This window comes from Triticum urartu, chromosome 1 (assembly GCF_003073215.2).
Source record: "Triticum urartu cultivar G1812 chromosome 1, Tu2.1, whole genome shotgun sequence".
Lineage (NCBI taxonomy): Eukaryota > Viridiplantae > Streptophyta > Magnoliopsida > Poales > Poaceae > Triticum > Triticum urartu.
Genome location: NC_053022.1, coordinates 384,860,662 through 384,880,516, shown reverse-complemented (window position 1 = coordinate 384,880,516; position 19,855 = coordinate 384,860,662). Strand labels below are relative to the sequence as shown.

General features: G+C 47.7%; 4 protein-coding genes across 4 annotated transcripts; 1 reads left to right on the top strand and 3 right to left on the bottom strand.

The window, feature by feature from the left end:
- Positions 1 to 321: 321 nt before the first annotated feature.
- LOC125513875 (ethylene-responsive transcription factor ERF039-like) lies at positions 322 to 1,574 on the bottom strand. Its single transcript, XM_048679089.1, has one exon. The coding sequence runs from the start codon at positions 1,431 to 1,433 to the stop codon at positions 597 to 599; it is 837 nt and encodes a 278-aa protein (XP_048535046.1). The 5' UTR covers positions 1,434 to 1,574; the 3' UTR covers positions 322 to 596.
- A 4,415-nt stretch (positions 1,575 to 5,989) lies between these two features.
- Positions 5,990 to 11,896, bottom strand: LOC125513869 (leucine--tRNA ligase, cytoplasmic-like). Its single transcript, XM_048679080.1, has 3 exons — positions 11,746 to 11,896; positions 7,126 to 10,433; positions 5,990 to 6,385 (listed from the first exon to the last, which is right to left on the bottom strand). The coding sequence occupies exon 2, from the start codon at positions 10,427 to 10,429 to the stop codon at positions 7,142 to 7,144; it is 3,288 nt and encodes a 1,095-aa protein (XP_048535037.1). The 5' UTR covers positions 10,430 to 10,433; positions 11,746 to 11,896; the 3' UTR covers positions 5,990 to 6,385; positions 7,126 to 7,141.
- Positions 11,897 to 12,026: 130 nt separating this feature from the next.
- Positions 12,027 to 15,680, top strand: LOC125513862 (8-amino-7-oxononanoate synthase). Its single transcript, XM_048679070.1, has 11 exons — positions 12,027 to 12,323; positions 12,594 to 12,706; positions 12,803 to 12,910; positions 12,989 to 13,227; positions 13,329 to 13,370; positions 13,507 to 13,594; positions 13,675 to 13,808; positions 14,151 to 14,239; positions 14,621 to 14,771; positions 14,852 to 14,920; positions 15,188 to 15,680. The coding sequence occupies exons 1-11, from the start codon at positions 12,128 to 12,130 to the stop codon at positions 15,336 to 15,338; spliced, it is 1,380 nt and encodes a 459-aa protein (XP_048535027.1). The 5' UTR covers positions 12,027 to 12,127; the 3' UTR covers positions 15,339 to 15,680.
- A 1,067-nt stretch (positions 15,681 to 16,747) lies between these two features.
- Positions 16,748 to 19,614, bottom strand: LOC125534297. The gene is made up of 2 exons (XM_048697559.1): positions 17,380 to 19,614; positions 16,748 to 17,253 (listed from the first exon to the last, which is right to left on the bottom strand). The coding sequence occupies exons 1-2, from the start codon at positions 18,138 to 18,140 to the stop codon at positions 17,046 to 17,048; spliced, it is 969 nt and encodes a 322-aa protein (XP_048553516.1). The 5' UTR covers positions 18,141 to 19,614; the 3' UTR covers positions 16,748 to 17,045.
- Positions 19,615 to 19,855: the final 241 nt, after the last annotated feature.

The window sequence follows — 19,855 nt, the reverse complement described above, 5'->3', positions numbered from 1 at the left end:
AAAGTTCAGCATGGTGTTTACGACAGGATCTGAATGCTGATAAAGAAACATGAAATTGCTGGCAGTGGCAAAGCACCTCTTGTTGAGCAACATCACTTGCTGATAAACAAGTGAGGGGTGGAAGTGGAATAGATTAAGTTTTCAAAGTCAGCTTCAGTGGCCTCTTAACTTCGAGCTTCCTGGCATTCTATTCCTTCTTCTCATCTCAGTCTCCATGGCATGACACTCAAATTTATACTCTCTTTTTTTCTGGGGAGACTCAATGCAGTACAACGAGTATTCCAAGCATAACGAATACAGTACAATCACCCAATAATCTGATGGCAAGGTCAAACCACTAGGATTCACACATTACTATGTGGTAATAGTACTGATAATTAACTCTCTCAGGTAACATGTAGTAGTGGTAGTAGCAAACTTTTTTTGCATATGTATATCACTACGTACTCCCTTGTGCTTATTAAACCAGCAAAGTAAAAGACAAAAGGCAAACTAGAAAAAACGCTAGTAGTAAAAAAAAGAAAGGCAAAGAAGAGATTACACTAGCGATTAAGTACTCCTAGTATATTTGATCATCTAGTCTTCGCAAGCATCTGCTACTCCCAAAGGAGCGGCTCCTCGAGCCGGAGGTCTGCATTGACCTCCTCGACGTCGGGGAGCGGAGCCCACATGGTGGAGAACCCGAACCCGTCCTCGATGTCGATGAGCAGGTCCGGCAGGTCGAACAGCTGCCGCAGCTCCTCCTCCTCCGCCTGCTCAGCGGCGCCGCCGCAGCTCGTAGCCGTGGCGGCAGACTCCGGCGGCGCGGTGGCGCCCGCGCCGGCGTCGTTCTTGACGGTCTCCTCTTGGATGAGGCCCTCCTCCGACTCCGACTGATCCGTGGACAAGGGCGGCGGCGAAGACGTGAACGCGGCGGCCAATGCGGCGGCGGCCTGCACGTCCTTGGGCGCCGGCGAGGCGGCGCGCGGGAGGACGTCGGCGAGCTCCGGGAAGTTGAGGTGCGCGGACCGGGCGCCCTTGATGGCGAGCGCGGCGACGTCGTGCGCGCGCGCGGCCATCTCGGCGGTGGGGAAGGTGCCGAGCCAGATGCGCGACTTCTTGCGTGGCTCGCGGATCTCCGACACCCACTTGCCCCACGCCCGCATCCGCACGCCGCGGTACACCGGGTGCTTCCCGTCGCTGCTACGCTTGCTCTTCTTCGTCGTCGTCGTCTTCCCCTCCTCCGTCTCCTCCTGCCCTCCCTCTCCCTCGTCCAGCTGCCGCTTGCGCGGCGCCGCCTTCACGGCATTGGCGGCGCTCGCCGGCGAGGAGGGACACGACGAGGAGTCCGTGACGGTGGACGAGCACGACATGGACGTGGAGCTGGTCGTATACGACGACGTCGATGACGACGAGGACGACGAGGTTTCTTGGAGCTCCCGAGCAGGCGCCATGGCCGCGTGCAGTGGGTGCACGACGAGGGAAGGAGTATTGGCTTTGCTTGCCGCTCCGCCTTGGACTTGCGGTGGTGTGTGTCTGTTCGTATCTGCAGTGGGGGTTTATATGAGAGAGAGGGAGGTGGGAGAAAAGTTTACTGGTGAAAAAGCTAATTAAGAAACCATGGGAGGGCGATATATATGCTTGGTGCCCCCCTGGTCTTGTCCCCACTGTTTTGTTTCCAAGGGCACATGTTCATCATTGGCTTTTCGGTGCCTTGTGGCACTACATGATATACATCATCATTTCACAAAATTGGCACCACAGATTCAACGGTACAAATTTGAGTGGTGGTGGGCTTTGGAGCTAGGACAAGGGAGAATATCAGGTGATGCCACCATTCACATGCATGCTCCTCCCATGCTCCTAATTTTACATTTAAATGGTTCACAATTATTTGAATTTTTTTCGTGTGCATGTCTATAAGACAAGTATCTGCAGCCCTTAAAATTTTCAAACAAAAATTCGTAACATGCATAGAGAAACAAAAAAGGAAATCCAGATGTGAATAGCGTCATGTTTCCACGTTGTTCATGTTTTTGTCTTTTTTGACACTATTCATATTAGAATTTTTCTTTTTTGTTTCTCTATGTGTATTTTGATTTCGGATTTGATTTTTTAAATAGTTGTAGACATCCCTTGTGAACATCCACAACTTTTGTGAATTTTTAAAACATTTAAGTGCGAGTTTCTATAATTAGGAGCACTTGTGCATGCGAATGGTGGTATCACCTGATACCAAGGACAAGTTCTTTTGGTAGATTAAAAAAATAAGACGCCTCCTCCCCGGCATTTTTCATAAGCCGCCTTTTTTATTTATTAAGACTTTTAAACTAGTTATGAATTAACTGATTTAGAAGTGTCAACAAAATTAGGAGGCGGCTTATTTTTGAAGCTGGGAGAGGCAGCTTATTTTTTAAGCCGCCCAAAAGAATGGCCCTTACCCGCTAGCACAATATGCAGGCGGTGCTCATAAATATGATGTCGTGTTTTATTTGTCGAAACGTATGGGGCAAGACCAACTCTAGATCGGAGTCGTCGTTAATTTAGGTACTATGGAGATTTTTGGTTACCAAAATTGAGATTATCTATAGAAAAAAATAGTTGGAACTTTGTTACACGTGTAGTTAGATTTCCAAACTTTTCAGTACACACTAGATATTCAGTGATACAAATTCAAGTGGTTGTGGATGGTTTTCCCTTTTTTCCAAGGGGCTAGTTCAATATGCAGAAGGGTGCTCATATGTATATTGGACGAGACAACTCTAGCTCTGAGTCGGTGTTAAGTTAGGTAGACTATGGAGATTTTTTTCTTTTTCAAAATTAAGATTATATATTAATAAATTAGTTTAATATTTCTTAAATGTTAGCTAAACTTCCAAATTTTCCATTAAACAGCTGTTCATCACCCTTTTATATCACCACACATATAACCTACAACTAATAATTGTATCAAGGTTCTGCCAAAGTTATACATTGGCAGTAACATAATATTAGGCAAATAATGTGCAATTATTGTTGGCTAAGGTTTGTGAAAATTCCTGACGGCCGAGAATCAATAGCACCATTTTAATTATAATTCATGAACCTTCTTGAATCGTTACACAAAAAAGTTGACGTGTTTTTTTTTTGCGGGTAGAGTTCATGTCTTGTTGTTTATATACGGTACAGTAGGGTTCATTCTTGAAGAAGTCAAGACATACATGATTTTCCATTGGTGAATTCTATAAGATATTCACATGAGTGCGATCTCGAAAACAACAAAAGAAGTATATCAGATTCTGTAATTTGCAAATTCAGTCTTGTAAAAGAAGCAACGTCTCTCCTTTACAAAAAAGAAACAACATCACGTAGATCTTTTGATGTGCATGGTTGGGTAAATCCGTGTAAAACCTGCACACCATTTTGATGTGCACACCACAGGGGTGGCACATATTAGCATCAAGCCCATTTCATACCAGTGCCACAATGTGATGTGATGTGACGGCCTCATGCAAAAAAAAAAAAACGTTGCAGCACACCATTATCACGCCTATGATGGTTGCATGCATCGTTCTGATGCAAAGGCTGAGGGGTCATCCTCCTTTACCATTTTTTTATCATGACTATGCTAAATAATAAGTATCCATCTGCCCTTCTTTGTTCGGACGAGATCTAATTGTGTTGAATGACTTCAAATCATTTCCCTCGTCTTATATTTGGACGAACCAGGGTATTTTCTCTCAGTTCACTTCTCACCGAAAAAAAAGAAGTGAACTGAGTTGAATCCAAAATACAATGGCTGACAGCTTGGGCCCATTTGCCAGAAGAAGCTGGCAGGGACATGCGCAACGCTCTGTTCCTTTCACCACCACCCTGGTGGCTGGTGCCTTGCTGGTGACACAACCAGCCCATCCACCCATTCCATCCCCAAAGGCCAAAGGTAGCATAGCACACTGCACACCACCCTCCCCCTCCCCCCACGCCTGTTTGCATGTTTTTACAACTCACCCACGCAGGCCCTGCTGGAGGGAGGAGCCGCACGTTGATGTTGCTGTCCAGTCCGTCGTCCGGTGTGCCCACTGGCCTTGGCTTTAGCTGCCAAAGCAGAGTGGAGACAACCAACGCGGTTGTACCTGCAGCTGCAAGCCAAGCTGTGATGTGAAAATGGCTGCCTGCCCATGCATCCAGTGCAGAACCGGAAAAGCAAGGGGCTACTGTGTGCCTGTGTGGATCAGTGGATGGATGGCAATACGGCATTGGGATCGGAGCACATGGACGAGGGCGAGGCGATGGTCTCCTGGTCGGGCCCGGGGCTGGCTCTCGGAGCGCCCCTGCACGAGCACGCTCTCCTCTTCTCTGTAAGCAAAACAGGCTTGCCTGCTGTGCTCGGTTTCCTTGGATTTTTGTGGCGGCGAGTGAGTGAGGCGAGCCCCTATAATTGGGCCGGGGTTTCCTTGGATTCCCATATAACTAATCGGTCGGGATTGCGTTCGCGGTTGGCGTCCTGCAAATTGCAGCGCCATGTTGGTGCCTGCGTTTACCATGATGCTGCCTTGCTTATTTTGATCCTGTCAGGCTACTGACTCCTTCTAGATCGGCCGGGTCCGGGTGGCATGGCATGGCGCCGTACCATGTGCAGTGATCGTGTCGTGCGTGCGTGCCCCCTTGGCCTTGGCCTTGGCCTTGGGTCTGGTCCTCTCCTAGCTAGGCGTTTACCCGCGGCCACGGTTGCTTCCGCACTTCCCATCATTCCCTGGGACCCCTTTTTAATAAGCTTCTTCCAAAAGCTTTGTTTGATCTTCAGGCCAGGGATTTTACTTACCCGGCCGCGGTCCCCGGCAGAAAAGATATTCTATATGTGTACCGCCACTGTGCGTGCTCGGCCCATGGACTGTGCGTAACATGGCGTGGAACGCGTGGCCGCCGGTGGGTGTGTGTGTGCAGGTGCAGCCCGGCTGGCCGAGCGACAGGCCCCTGTGCGGGATCGATCGGTCGCCGGAGAAGAGATCGTCGGTAGGCCCGGGCGGCGCCGGTGCGTCGTGGTGGGTGGCGGTGCCGCACCCGCGTGCCCCCTGCCCTCTGGCGATCACTCGCCAGGTGGAGGGTGAACCACGAACGGACGCGCCGCGGTGCGGAGCACGGGGTCGCAGCGCGCACAGGGGGCGGGCATGTGCCGGTTGACCATGTGCGTGTGCCCGGCAGCCCCGCGCGCGCCCGCCCTCGCCTCGGCGCCGCTCGCTCCCCATGTGCGCGGCGCACGCCACGCGCTGCGCACCGGCGCCACTGCACCCTGAGGCGAACGAGCCACAGTGGCGTGCACGCTGGCATGGCATGACATGGCCCGGCGGCACTGGCGGGCGTCTCCCCCGACGGCGACTGATTGGGCTTCGGTCCAGTAGGCTCGCGCCATGCGTGGGGGGCGTGGCCGCCCGAGTCCGCGCTTCTCGGCCGGAGGAGCTGGCACGACGTTTACTTTGATTGATCGACTGACCTGACGCTCCTCTGCTCAGTTCAGTTCACTTCATCCGTCCTCCTGTGTGTGATCAGTGTGGCAAACGGTGCCATAAGGAGCAAGCACCACCACGAGTTTGTCACAACAGGAGCCAACAGATCGATCGATCTACATGATCAATTACACCAGTCTTCTGTAACATACAGTATGGTTTAGTTTGCATCTTCTTCCTCTCCGTTTCCCCCGCTTTTGGTCTCTCACTTGGAGTACAGCGCACTAAAGAAACACATGCATGGAGCACACAACTGATGGCCTCCAGTGCATTTGGAAAGGGTAAAGAAACCAAGAATAACAAGAGCATTTTGAGCTGACAGTAACTTGAATGTTTCAACTGTTAATAACAAGTGCAATTCCAAGTTTCAAGCGCCAATTCGCGAGAAGCGCGCTCCAGGGCTTGGAGTTCCATACTCCCTAGTAAAAACTCCAGGGCTTCTGTACTAATACCTTCACAAGCACACAGCAGAGAAGTTGTAAAATGTACACGCCTTGTTCAGAAAAAAGATGTATAGACAAGCAAGCTTAAAAGCTACTTCCTCCGTTCCATAATATAATAGCGTTTTTTGCACTAATTGTACAAGAGCATGGAGCTCAGGAATCGTTCTCACGCATCAACCTATTCCTTTGTAATATTCACACGAGGCAAAAAAGTATGTTCAAGTCTAAACACAGGAAACCTGCCAAATTAACATGTCATGTCAGGCTGCAGGCGGGACTGATCGTGGGCGTCCCACGTGTCAACCTGTGCAAGTATGGTACAATTTCCCAATGGCTGCACTTCCTCAGTTCTTCCGTATGATGAATTCGAAGTCACTCCCATGAATGAACAGCCACGTCAAACAGCATGCCTACCATTTCTGAATCCTCGACCTTCTCGGATCCTCACACCGTCAAGCACGCCAGCTTTCCTTTCCTCACCTATTCATCCAAAGGAAGAAGAACCTCAGCACATTTCATACATGACCTCAAGCAGCATATAGCTCATAGGAGTGTCGCAACAGATGAATCCATACATCGCATAACAAACACACAATGTCAAAAGTGATATTTACCTCAGCACTATGAGCCAATTACCCTGCGACGTAAGGCACAACTACAGTAATGCTACTGACCCATCTTCTGCTACAACACTACCAGCATGGAGTGATCTAATGACCATCTTGAGTAAGCCTGACAACATTTCTGTTGCAGCAGTAACATCAAGTGGCAGAGTTTCTATCTTTAATAAGGCTGACAACGGTGCAGGAGATTCTAGACACAAATCACTCATTTATATACATGATTTCCCAAGCTACATATAGCACACAGGATTGCCACGACAGGTAAAAAGCCCCATACATATCACATACAAGGCATGGTAAATGAACAGAGATTTCAGTGCAGAACTTGTTTTTCCTGAACATTCTAGAACTTGGTTTCAGTGCAGCCAAAAAGCATAGCAGAACTTGTGTACACATGGGTGCATGTAATCTGACTAAACACATTAATCTAGAAGCGAATTGAGCCTTAACAGTAGAGCAAACCATCACAAGGAGGAACCAGTTTCAGACCACAACACTGCAATACAACCTACATTTATTCTCATAATAATTACACCCATGACTAACATGAAATGGCCAAGCTGCAAACATGTAAGGCAAGCTAATAGTATGACTTACATCGATGAAGCTGAGCTTAGTTTTGGGCTTCGAACTCCTGCTTGCTCATGAATATTGCAACTGGCTCCCCAGGGGAAGGCGGGTTGTTGTTCAGCACAGAAACATGCCGTCCAGCTCTGGCACGAGCAGCTCCATCAGATGCCGACAGCACCTCTGCATGCTCAAGGCCCAGCTGCCTTTTGATCAGCTCCAGGTTCTCCTCAAGCACGTTCATTTCACCAAACGGAAGCTTCAAATTCAAAGCCTGGGGACCAATGGTCCTTGCTTCATCTTTCTTGAACCTGATGAAAGGCATGCAGAGCTTCTGGACTTGTGTGAAGCTTGCTTCATGTTCAATGAAGCAATTCTTCAGTGCCTCACTAATGTCCTCGTCAGGGGCAAACAAACGCGTTTGGCTATCATAATTCGATTGAAGCACCCTCAGGCATTGCTCTTTCCATCCGTCATAGTGCTCGTTGACATATATGAGACCGACAGTGAGCTTGTTCTCTGCGGTCCGAGGTGGTGCCGCGCCCTTCTTGTGTTTCTTGGAGCCTGATCCTTGCTTCTGGTGCAGCTTCCTCATCAAAACAATCGAATCCTGTAAATACTTGTTTGCTATTCTAAGAGTAGGATCGGGAGTGTCTGCGATAGGCCATCCAGCCTTTATTGCAAAACCTTCCTTGCTTAGGATATTCTGCCACACATGTTCAGCATAGTGTGGACAAATTGGGGTGATGAGCCTCGTCTGAACTTCCATGAACCGCACCAATAAATCACGATTCATGCCTGCCGCTCCACAAGAGAGCCTGTACTCATCTCTAGCCAATTGTAGGTCATAGAACCCAGACTTCAAGGCATCTCTGAACATAAAAGAACTGTAGCTCTTCTCGGTTTCATTCACAGCAATGTTGATCTCATTGGCAAACACATGGTCAGCATAAGTAGAGGGAGGACCAGATCTCAGAGAAGATTGAGAAGCTATAACCTCTTCCATCCATGCAATTTCTTTTGTAAGCCTCATGATGGCAGATTTTGCAGTTTCAGTGACAAAATTTGCATCATCCATACCATCACCCGCATCAGCAAGGGCAAACCTGGTGGCATCTGAAGAGTACTCTTTAATGGCCTGCCCAAGAGTTTGGAAATTCCCTGTTGACTTGGACATTTTCTCAGAGTTAAGCATAAGATGTCCATTGCAGCGGAATCCACGAGGCCAATGATGCTCTGGAAGGATAGCTGTATGAGTGTAAATGCTGAATGTCAGATGGTTCTGGATAAGCTCCTTACCAGATACCCGAATATCCAAGGGATACCAGTACTCATATTCTTGCTTCATTTTGCTCAACAGAGCAGGAGGGATGTCGCTTTTGGGTGCCAGACCATCACAGAAAACATAATCCCATACCTCATCCGTCATTTGCTCTGGCCTAATAGAAGATCTTTCTTTTCCATACATGTCACCATTTTGTAGAAGATGCGCAATCGTGTAATACGCCATGTATAGAGTTGAATCAGAAAGAGATTCTACAAGGAACTGTTCATCAAATGGAATGCGAGTACCTAGGCCAAAAGAACGTGAACAAGCCCACTTGTTCAGCCAGCCCAATGTATGCTCGAACCCATTACGAGTTTCAGCTGAAAATGTATTCATGTTCTTCAAACATTTGACCGCCTTCTGCTTCCATTCAACCTCACCATAAGTTATGTACCATTGATCTGTGAGAGCAACGACACACTCATCACCAGATCTTGACATAACTTTTTTCTCAGGCTCACTATACAAAACAGCCAAGCCTTCTTCCAAAAGCTTGTTCTTAATCAGTGGCTTTGCTTCTTCAACCTTTCTGCCATTGTACTCCCCTACAACCATCACTCCTTCTGTAAACCCTTTAAGATATGTCATCCTTTTCGCTTCAGCAAGTTTTTCCTTGTCGTATTGGCTCGTAATCTTAAGATCAACACACACCTTCTCAGCTGACTTGTCTCCAAATCCAGGAATGTTGATTATTGGTATAATATCAAATGGAAGAACCCACTCGTCTTTGACTCCAAATTTTGCTCTCAATGCCGGCTTTGTGACTAAAGCTTGCAGTGCCATGAAATCGTCTGGCGAATCGCTTGGAACACTAGTCACAATGCCAGTACCTTTATCTGTTAAGATAGTGAGCATGGGAAGCGCATATATGATTTCATTGAAGGAAATAGGAGACTTTAATGGCAAACCAATCAAATCATTGCCAGAAAGCTCAGCTAGGCAGGTTGGCTTTTCGGGGACCCTGGATAGATTCTGATATGCAAGATTAAGAGCAGACCTTGCTGTCAGAATGAAGACATCGGCATCATTGACCTCAAAAGCCCCGTAAATTCCATTAGGCAGCACCCAACAGTTTGTTTGGCCATACATAGTCTCTGGTCTCAATGTAGCTGCTGCCAAATAAACATTTTTTCCTTCCAAGACCTTCAACTTTGGGGGAAAAGGTGGAATCACCTCCATTTTAATCAGCACATATTCTTGTGGCTGTGCATTTTCACCTGTTGCCCTGTCATGGTCGGCGCAAGGTTGGCCATCCAATGGGGAGTAGATTGTGTACCTCAGGTCCTTGACAACTTTCCCCATTTTCTTGAGCTTTCTCATCTGCCATCGAACAAAAGCATCATAGAAAGGATTCATGTTGGTGGTTATGAATGAACGCCTCCAATCACAACCTAAGCCAAAGTCCTTAAGGTCTTTCACCGCCAACGGAGGGAAGTAGGTCAACCAGTGATAAGGATCTTGAAATTTGGCAATTTGTTCATCTAACAGGCCAAAGCTCTTCATGATCTCCCATTGGAACTTCTGCATGCCAGTCTTTGCAGCAGCCTTAGATTTCTTGCTCTTAAATTTATCTGGGGTAACGACAGCAGCCTGCTCAACTTCTCTATCATCTGCCACTTCAGCACTTGAATTATTCTCTGGTTGAGGAAACACTGGAGGGTTTCCATACTGTTGTATCTCCCTGGCCAGCTTATCAGCTGAGGCCTTGATTGGCATCCCAGTACAGTGGAAAGCAAATGGCAATAGAACATTTGAGCCACGGAGTCTGTGGTATGCAGCACCAAACTCAAGCTTGGACAATGAGAACGCATGTCCCAAATGAAGCAATCCATTCATGTAAGGATACGGAAAGTTGCCGAAGAATTTTTCACCAGGGCCTGGAGATTTATTGCCCGGCTCAGCATGAAAAACTTTGCTATCCTCCCAACACTTATGAGCATCTGACTGGATCTTGAGCAAAAGGTCTCTGCGTGCATAACGCTTGCCTTCTTCAGGATTTGATGACATTTTCCTGATTGTTCAACAAAAAACAGGTATCAGAGGCAAGCTTCTAGATTTCACATACATTATTCCGGAATAAATTGTAGATATTCAATGTAAAAAATAGCAACAGGGTGCAATCTGCTTTGAATTTCTCAGTTTTCCAACATAAGAAACATAGTAATGCTTAATGAAGTCAATGAGATGAAGCCATTCTGTAACACAGGTACCGGAACCATACGAAAACTCACCAACAGGGGACACTCAAACAATTTTTGACATCTAAATCTAAAATTGAGACAAACTCTGCTGGCTAAACCTTGCATATATACCTAAAGTCCTAAAATTACGAGCAAGCACTATGTAAAAGCAGAATAAAGTCAACGTTTTCATGACTCTATATAAGTAGATGGCACGCAAACTATATATCCACACAGTACAGCAACATGACAAGAACAATAACAACTGGAGCAAAAAAATCATGACGTGACACCAATCAAAGTGAAAAATCTCCAAACATCATTTTCTCGCGAACCAGCTCTTATATTGGTGGGCCGGCAGGCCGCATAACAGAGAGCCTGAACAAGAACACGCAATGTATATAAACTGCCAATTAAAATATTAAAAGCACACAGTCACGTGCAAACTCGTAAACACAAGTATTCATAAGTTCCACATCCTTGACCGTTATGAAATATATGCTGTTCGAATTTCCCCGTCCAAACTTACAGATTTTCAGAAAAATAACAACAGTTCTGAACTACGCAAGCAACAACAAGTAGATAATCCAAAGACAAATTACTGCATACCTAATGACAAAGTGGCAACTGAAAATAGCTAAGAATCATTCTCAAATCCCAAGCTCGTGGCTCGAAGAAAAGCAATCACAGTAGAAAAGACAGGAATCCATCAATGTGTTTGCCAAAATAAAATCAGCCGGTAAGGACAGTCACAGTTCTTCCCATATGAACTAAACAAGCATGCCACAAACATGTTCTATACCAGGTCTACAGAAAGTATCACAGAATCATGTAAAACCAGGCATGGTATGAACTATTTCGCCTCGATCGTGCTCAACATAAAGGGGCTGAACTGAAACCCTACCACGCGAAAGCGAGAACAACAGCATGCCATCATCAGTTCATCACAAAATCAGGCACGAACACATCGAAAAATAGGCTGGAACACCACGCGCGAGCATAACAGACGGATCCGGCATAATTGTGACAGGACGTAGCAGAAACCAAGCATAAACAGAGGCTACTGAAAACAAGCGTGCAGACGAGGGACTTCGTGTCTGAGATGTGGAGAGGAGGAGTCGGGAGCGCGAGAGGGAGTCGCACCTATACACGAGCAACCGCCGCGCAGAACCACCGCCCGCCGGCGAAAGGAGCGCTCGAGTCGCCGGAGTGGAGAGCTGGTGGTGGTGGAGGCGGTCTCTTTTTTTCGAGGGAAAGCTCGAGGCGGCTTGACCGAGACACGACTACCGTTTTTTCAGGGAAACTGAGACACGATGAGCGTCACGGGGCCGAGTACAATACAATCGGTTGTGGGCCTGTGGCCCAATATAGTCTTTAACTCGGGGCCGATCCTGGTTGGGCTGACGTTGTTGGTCACGGAAGCGTGGGCCAACCGCTCTGTCATGTGACCCTTCTCCGTGTCCGCGCCTCGTCCTCTCCGTCCCACCACCAGCGAGGAGGGAGCGGCGGCCGCCTGTTCGACGGAATGGCGCAATGGGACGCGCTCGTGGACGCCGCGCTCGGCGAGCTGGCGTCCAGGAGCCTCCTGCGCGCCACGCGCCCCATCTCCCTGGCGCTGCCGCCCGCGCCGCCGGAGACCTTCCCAGGCCCCGGCCCGTGGGACCGCGCCGCCGTCGAGATCCGCCTCGACCGCGCCACCCTCCACCAGTGGCTCGCCGAAGGTCTGCAGCAGGCAGTGTCAATATAGCTCCCTTGCTCGCTATAACGCCCTAGACAATTCCGCTTACTATTTTTGGGTGTTATTAATATATACTTGATGCCTTGCTGTGTGACTGTCCCTGTTAGCTGTTAGGATATGGTTTGCAAAAAGAAAGAACAACGCTCCAGAGTTTATTTGTGTTTATTTATTTATAGTTTCTGGTTATATTGCACTTTCAAGATTTACTGCTAGTGCTCACTACATGGCTTGTTCATGGGCACGTTTGGTTTAGGTGGCGAGGCCAGTGGCCAGGAAGAGGAGCTGGGTGAGAAGCTCATTCTTTTCTCCGGGAATGACTACATGGGACTCAGCTCACATCCGGCAGTCCGTGAGGCCGCAGCAAAGGTGTGCAAGTTCTGCAATCGTGGCGATTGTTAGGACTGTAGAGTACTCTGAATCGACGAGTCTCTGCTTGAGCTAACGATTGGGTGCGTTTGCTAGGCAGCTCAAGAGTACGGCATGGGCCCTAGAGGCTCCGCATTGATATGTGGGTATACTACTTATCACAAATTGGTGGAGGAATCATTGGCAGAGTTGAAGAAAAAAGAGGTCCAGCGTCGCATTTTTTTAGTTCAAGTAGTCATTATTTCACAAGTTTTGCATCCTCACTTTAGAGTTTTTCTACAGGATTGCCTTCTCTGCCCCACCGGATTTTCTGCCAATATGGCTGTGATGACTGCTCTGGGAAGTATCAGCTCTCTTTTGGCGGTTGGCAGAAAACCTGCAAAGGACGAGAGAATTGCTATTTTTTCAGATGCCCTGAATCATGCTTCAATCATCGATGGGATTCGCCTTATTGAGCGGCAGCAAGAAGCTGTAGTGTTTGTCTACAAGCACTGTGACATGTCCCATCTTGATTTCCTCCTGTATGTTTTTTCACTTTTCAGTCATAATATCATTATTGCATAATATGCCATATGTAATCATGAACTGAGATAGCTACAATACAATACCATTATCCGTGCAGGTCCAGTTGCTCAATAAAAAAGAAAGTTGTTGTCACAGATAGGCAAGTTTTTTCTCAAATTTAATTTCCTCACTTAAAAAGTATATTTATGTTTGTGTGAAGTATAAGTAGAGGCATGCTTGTGTATGCATATTGTCAGAGCACCAAATTCAGATACTCTTTTATTGATACAATGCAGCTTGTTTAGCATGGATGGTGATTTTGCTCCATTACCTGAACTTGTGGAACTACGCAGGAAGTATGGATTTTTATTGGTCATCGATGATGTTAGTAATTTTATCTCCCCTCAGATACAGTTTTGCAGAATTTCTTAGTGATCGATTTTGTTGCGATTTTCCTTGGACAGGCCCATGGAACACTTGTTTGTGGTGATAATGGTGGTGGTGTACCCGAGCTGCTTGAATGTGAGAGTGGAATTGACATAAGTGTTGGCACCTTGAGCAAGGCTGCTGGCTGCCAGGGTGGGTTTGTGGCATGCAGGTAAACAGACACTTATATCAGGTTGTCGTATGAATGCACACACTTTTGTACATTGCGGCACTGATTTTAGTAAAAAAAAACGAGATCACATAAAGTGATTTTCAAGGTTCTGGATCATATCATATAAATTAGCTTTGGCAAATTTGCACCACAGTGCCCCATGCTTATAATTCAATGAATAGGATGTTATGCACATTTGCAACACTGTATATTTATGGTACTGGACACTTGACTCTGGAATATCAGCACTCCACACTGCATGGCTTCCCTACACTTTGGACTTACTATGATATCTTGATAGTTTACTGGCTAATAACTAAAAAATTGCAATGTGTTGAGCAGCACCCGATGGAAGAGTTTAATTCAGTCGCGAGGTCGTTCGTTCATTTTTTCAACTGCTTTGCCAGTGCCAGTAGTTGCTTCTGTTCAAGGTAATATTCACAACATACCAACTACTCCCTCCGTCCCATAATATAAGAATGTTTTTGACACTAGTGTAGTGTCAAAAACGTTCTTATATTATGGGACGGAGGGAGTATGTCATAGAACCCTCTAAAATGAATATCGCAAGCTAGCGGTCTGTCATTGTTGTGTTCCATTTATTGGGCTGATGTCCACTATTTTCTCTTACCTTCTTTTCATTAGGAAATGCTTAAAATGATGACTAGTGCTTTCACATTGGTCAGTAAGAATGATAACTGGGTACAAACACTTCAGCTAGCTTAAGAAACTATAGTTATCAGGAACTTGCATTTTTCTGAAAGAGAAACTATCACACTGCTTCAAATATCCGTGCTGTTTTCTGATTCCAGCTGCGCTCCATGTCTCGAGGAAGGAACGATGGCGGAGATTATTGGTCTGGAGGCATGTGCAGTATTTTGCATCCTTGACTAAACTCAATATAACTAGTCCCATAATTTCCATAGTAGTAGGAAGTGAAGAAGCAGCACTGAGGGCTGGCAGGTTATATCTCTTCCTTAAAATTTTATTTAGTGCCAGTCTGGTCATCTTATGTTCCTAATTATTCCATCTTTGAACTGCAGGCATATGCTAAGATCTGGATTTCATGTTACACCAATTCGACCACCCACCGTGCCGCCCAACTCATGCAGGTCCCTCCTCCCTTCTGTTTTTTCGTTTGCAATCCAGTGTCTTGTCATGAACTTCACCAATATAGAACCTGCAACCCTGTGTCCAAGTAACTGGACTAGGACTTTTCGATTAAGGGCATATAGCACAATGTCATAATTAGCAAGATCTGTTGTAGCATGCATGTCTCTGTATCTATGGATTCCTGCTCGATGTTAGTACAGATGATCACCAATGAGACTCTGTTTCAACTGTCGACCAAGATTAACTGACCATGAATCTCTTGGCAGGCTGCGAATAACTTTGAGTGCTTCTCATTCCTCGGATGACATCAAGAGGCTGGTCGACGCGCTCGCTCCCTGGCTATCTGGCAAACATGCCAAGCAGAGCTTTGTCGAGGGGCATTCTGAGCAGAGCTATGTCGCAGCATCAAAACTGTAAGCAGTGTGAATTGAAGCTTGTAGGCGGTGACACTAGATGTGCTGGATTATGTGGGAGAAAACGCCCACGGAGGAATAAGTCGGTAGATGTCGACGTGATCATCTGTATCCATTTCACATGCCACAAAATGTTTCCATAATTGGTATATATGATCTTATGAGGCATACTACCCTGAAAGATACTATTGATGTAGACATGGATTTGGGTAGTTTCTATATTGGGAGCTTGAGCCTGTTCTGTAACTGGAAACATCCTTGGTGCCGCCATGTAAGTAGAGGCTACCAAACTGTCTGGTAAACCGTAAACAACGGCCTGTTTGGAATGCAGGAACTTCACATGAAACTGTTCGATTTGCATAACTAGTGGCCTGTTTGGAACACAGGAATATCGTGGGAAATTCCACTCGTTTGGTTCATATGATAGGAATAGGAAACCATAGGAAGAGAAGACATGTATCTCAATTTCTATAGGGAAAGAGATGTTACTTCTCAATTCCTATAGAGAAAGAGATGTCACTTGATTCATACGGTAGGAATTTTTCCATTGGCCTTTGAAATGTGAAGGATTAATTCGTATTCTACACAGGATCAGGAATCCATTCCTACAAAGCAAATGGCTCCAAAGGAATTTTGCCTACAAAATTTCTATCCTTTAGAATTCTTACAAAATTCCTCTAAACCAAAGAAGGCCTGGACTTATTTCATTCACATGATTGTAAAAACACCGGAATAGGAAGAATACATGACCAGGCTTCCTTTGGTCTGTAGGAATTTTGTGGGAGTTATATAGGATATAATTTTCAAAGGTAAAATTCCTTCGGAGCCCTTTACTTTGTAGAAATGGATTACTATTCTTATGTAGGATAGGAACCAATACTTCGCATTTCAAAGAAAAAAAAGCATTACCCTAGATTCAATGACAAAATTCCTATCCTATGCATCGAATGACATCTCTTTCTCCATGGAATTGAAATACATGTCATCTCATTTCTTATGATTTTCCTATTCTCATGATATCCAGAGGAGGCCTTAGAGTGTCATGCCCAATTGAATCCTACATGATTTGACTTTGGAGTTTGTTTGATTGCATCACAAGAAAAACAAAGAAATTTTCCAGCAGATTGGAGTGGATGCTAAGATTTACTATGGAAATCCCTATAGATTCAATCATACTAATCAAACGACCAACCTAGAACTAACTCCTAATTTTTTTTCAATCCTCCCAAAATCCTACTATAAAAATCCTTTGAACCAAAGAGGCAATGAAGTGTTGAATTCGCCCTATAGTGAGTCGTATTACAATTCACTGGCCGTCGTTTTACAACGTCGTGACTGGGAAAACCCTGGCGTTACCCAACTTAATCGCCTTGCAGCACATCCCCCTTTCGCCAGCTGGCGTAATAAGCATAATAACAGAGTAACATAAATACTTTCATGTATCAAACGGAAGTAAACACACATTTATTCCACATATCCGATATAATTAAGACAAGCACAAAGCACAGACTGGACACACATATGTATATCGATCGATGGTTGTCTCATCTCTCGAGCATAGTCTCTGGACCAATCGATCGAGTAGTAGTAGGTAGCATATGAACCGGGTAACTGACTGTGCCATGGCACATCTTGAAGCTCCAGCTCCATGCACGCATGCAGCTTAATTGTAGGCCAGGTAGCTGGATGCATGGATGGACGGATCGAGCATTCAGGCTTGGAAGGTGTTCCTGGAGCAGGGCACGTAGACCCTGGCCCAGAGGTGCCTGCCCTTGATGATGAACTTGGCCGTCGGCTCGCCCCCGAGCAGCGCCGGGATCATGTCCGCGCTCTGCAGCACCACCCTCCCGTACACCGGCATCTGCCCCGGCGCCGCCCTCTCCACCATCACGTCCTCCACGCACGGGCGCCCGTGCAGCCTGCATCCATCCATCCATGCATGCATGCATGCACGCATATATATGATGACGGTCATCGTTTGTATATATATTGACCAGAGATAGATATGCTGATGATATATAGTAGTGGCGGCGCGATGAGCTTACGAGTTGAAGAAGTCCCTGATGTCGTCCTTGTCGATGGGGTAGCCGCGGGAGAAGGTGATGAAGAGCGAGCGGAACTCCTCTGGAAGGCGGTCGACGATCATCATCTGATGCTGCTGGTGCTGGTGCTGGGGTTGGGGCTGGGGCTGGGGCTGGTACGGCTGCGCCAGCCGGATCGGGGCCCACGGCGGCGCCATCGCGTTCAGCTGGGAGAACCTCGGCGTCACTATTGCGTTCAGGTCGGCGAACCTCGGCGTCGTTGGCGTCTGGGGGGGTGGGGAGACGGCGCTGGCGAGCACGGGAGTGCCGATGGCGCGCGGCGCGGAGGCGGCGCTGCTCCTGGGAAAGAAGACGGCGTCGTCGGAGGCGCAGGCGTCGTCGAGGACGACGCGGCAGACGGTCTTGTACAGTAACTTGACGCGGGGCATGATGTTGTCGCGGTGCTCGTCGAAGTAGGTGACGTCGTCGATGGGCTTGTTGAGGAGCGCGTTGGTGCAGGGGAGGAGGGTGCTGGCGCCGGGGAGCACGCGGCCGGCGAGGCGGGCGAGGCACGCCAGCGCCTCGTCGACGAAGCGCAGCACGACGGGGCCCGGAAGCGCGGCCGCGCGGCGCATGAACTTGTCGTTCCCATCGGCCTCGAACCAGAGCCAGAGCGCGATCACCCACCTCATATGCTCCTTCTCCTGCCCGAGGTCGCGCACCAGCCGGTGGAAGAAGCTGCGCTCTTGTGAGTAGAATATAGCCATCTCACGCAATCCAGCCATGGCCGCCTAGCCACCACTACCTCGCTCGATCCCTCACTCTCACACAAACACACTGTCTCTCTCTCTCTCGCTCGCTCGCTGGCGGATGGCAATGGCACGGCGAGGTGGGGTTGATAAAGGCCCAGCTCCGTGCCCTGGCACGCCGCGCGTGCGCGTGCGTCCACAGAGGTTTGTTGCGCGCCCCGGCTACGAGACAAGGCCAGGGCGCGCAAGGGAGAGCACGCAGCGCAGGGGCGCACGGCTCGGCGTACACACGGCACCCTTCACATGGAAAGCCCGGCCCGGCATCGCTCGCCTCACCCGCCGGTTGCCGGTGCGCGCGCGGTGATCAGGGGCGAACTGAAGCCCCCCTCCGCTAATCTCGCGGTGAAGACCAGTAACTCCACCTTGTCTACACGTCCAGTAGCCTCGAGTTCGTCGCGGCTCTCCGGAAAAGGCTTGCGGGTAAGCTGCAGAGGACGTGGAAAGGAGGCCGGTCGCACGCGAGGCGAGCAGCCGGGTGCACGCCGTCCATGGGAGGGGCTCCTCGATCTCGGCCGCATATGAACGCATGCATCCAGCTCAGCGGCGAGATGAACCACCGTTGGTCTCTTCTGATGCAGGTTCAATGTGAGCCTTGTTGCTTACTGCGCCTGGTTTCACGCAAAGGTAAAACTGCCAAAAATGGGATAAGCTTCGGTTACCAAAACGACAATGCAAAAGCTCGATGCAGCTGGAAAAGGTTAGCCCTAACAAGTTAGAAATTACATCATCTTCCCCAGGTCTTTCTCCTCACGCCACCGCTTTGGTGGAGCGGATCTGGTGTGGTGACTCTCTAGAGCTGCAAGAGGGTAAGCTCACCTGGGGGCTCGGGTTAACTGGACAACTCCCCTAAAAGAAAAATCCGCTTCTTCGGTCTAGAGTCCTTAAATAGGATATGGAAAACTTCCGAATAATATCGCGATTCAATCCGGTCATCTATCTAGACAGAAAAATCCTAACAATGAAACTTGTTATATTATCGACATGAGTAGATCTGAGCAAATTTATTTTCTCTGGGATCAAGGAGGGAAGGGAGGGGAGATGAAGTTACCCATCTGCTAGCGGACCTCCGGTGGTATTGTTGGATGATAATGGATGCGGAGGAGAAAATTGTCGGCAGCGAAAGAAAGGGATATAGGAAGAGAGGAACTTTCGTATGGGTAAACCAAAGGGGAAGAAGTATAGTGTCACCCCCTCCCCCCTCTCGGCTGGCCTATGAATCATCGGAGTTGGTAGAGAGGGTTTCATATATAGAAGAATAAACCACGTCTTCTATGCCTTACCCGCAAGTATTTTTCAGAACTGCAACGAACATAAAGCTAGACATGTGAACATAGTAAGTTACCGATCATCACCGCCAAATTAGAGAAGGCTTCACTTCACTCCTCACCATCAACTTGCGAGTGAGGCAACCATGGTGAGTTTTCCATGTGTAGCTAAGAGCAGAGGAGGTTCGTTAGGGAAGAGTAGAGGAGATGGAGCGAGAAACTTGCTTTATATAGCCCCGGCGACGGAGAATTCGAGGCGAAAGGGACCAAAACTTTTGCTTACGATCGCTCGCGAGACTCACGCCGATCGACCAGCTGGCAACCATAACACGACTAGTTTACGCAACATTTCAACGGGGGAGAAGCCCCCACCCAACCCACATGCACACGCAAAACCTCGATTCAATAGCTTTACTGAGATACAAA

Bases quoted from the DNA above. Each gene is read 5' to 3' on its own strand.
- LOC125513875 (XM_048679089.1), bottom strand. From the start codon at position 1,433: ATGGCGCCTGCTCGGGAGCTCCAAGAAACCTCGTCGTCCTCGTCGTCA.
- LOC125513869 (XM_048679080.1), bottom strand. From the start codon at position 10,429: ATGTCATCAAATCCTGAAGAAGGCAAGCGTTATGCACGCAGAGACCTT.
- LOC125513862 (XM_048679070.1), top strand. From the start codon at position 12,128: ATGGCGCAATGGGACGCGCTCGTGGACGCCGCGCTCGGCGAGCTGGCG. The intron at 13,809-14,150 runs GTAAACAGACAC...TGTGTTGAGCAG, and splicing joins GGTGGGTTTGTGGCATGCAG to CACCCGATGGAAGAGTTTAA. The intron at 14,921-15,187 runs GTCCCTCCTCCC...ATCTCTTGGCAG, and splicing joins GTGCCGCCCAACTCATGCAG to GCTGCGAATAACTTTGAGTG.
- LOC125534297 (XM_048697559.1), bottom strand. From the start codon at position 18,140: ATGGCTGGATTGCGTGAGATGGCTATATTCTACTCACAAGAGCGCAGC. The intron at 17,254-17,379 runs GTAAGCTCATCG...GGATGGATGCAG, and splicing joins ATCAGGGACTTCTTCAACTC to GCTGCACGGGCGCCCGTGCG.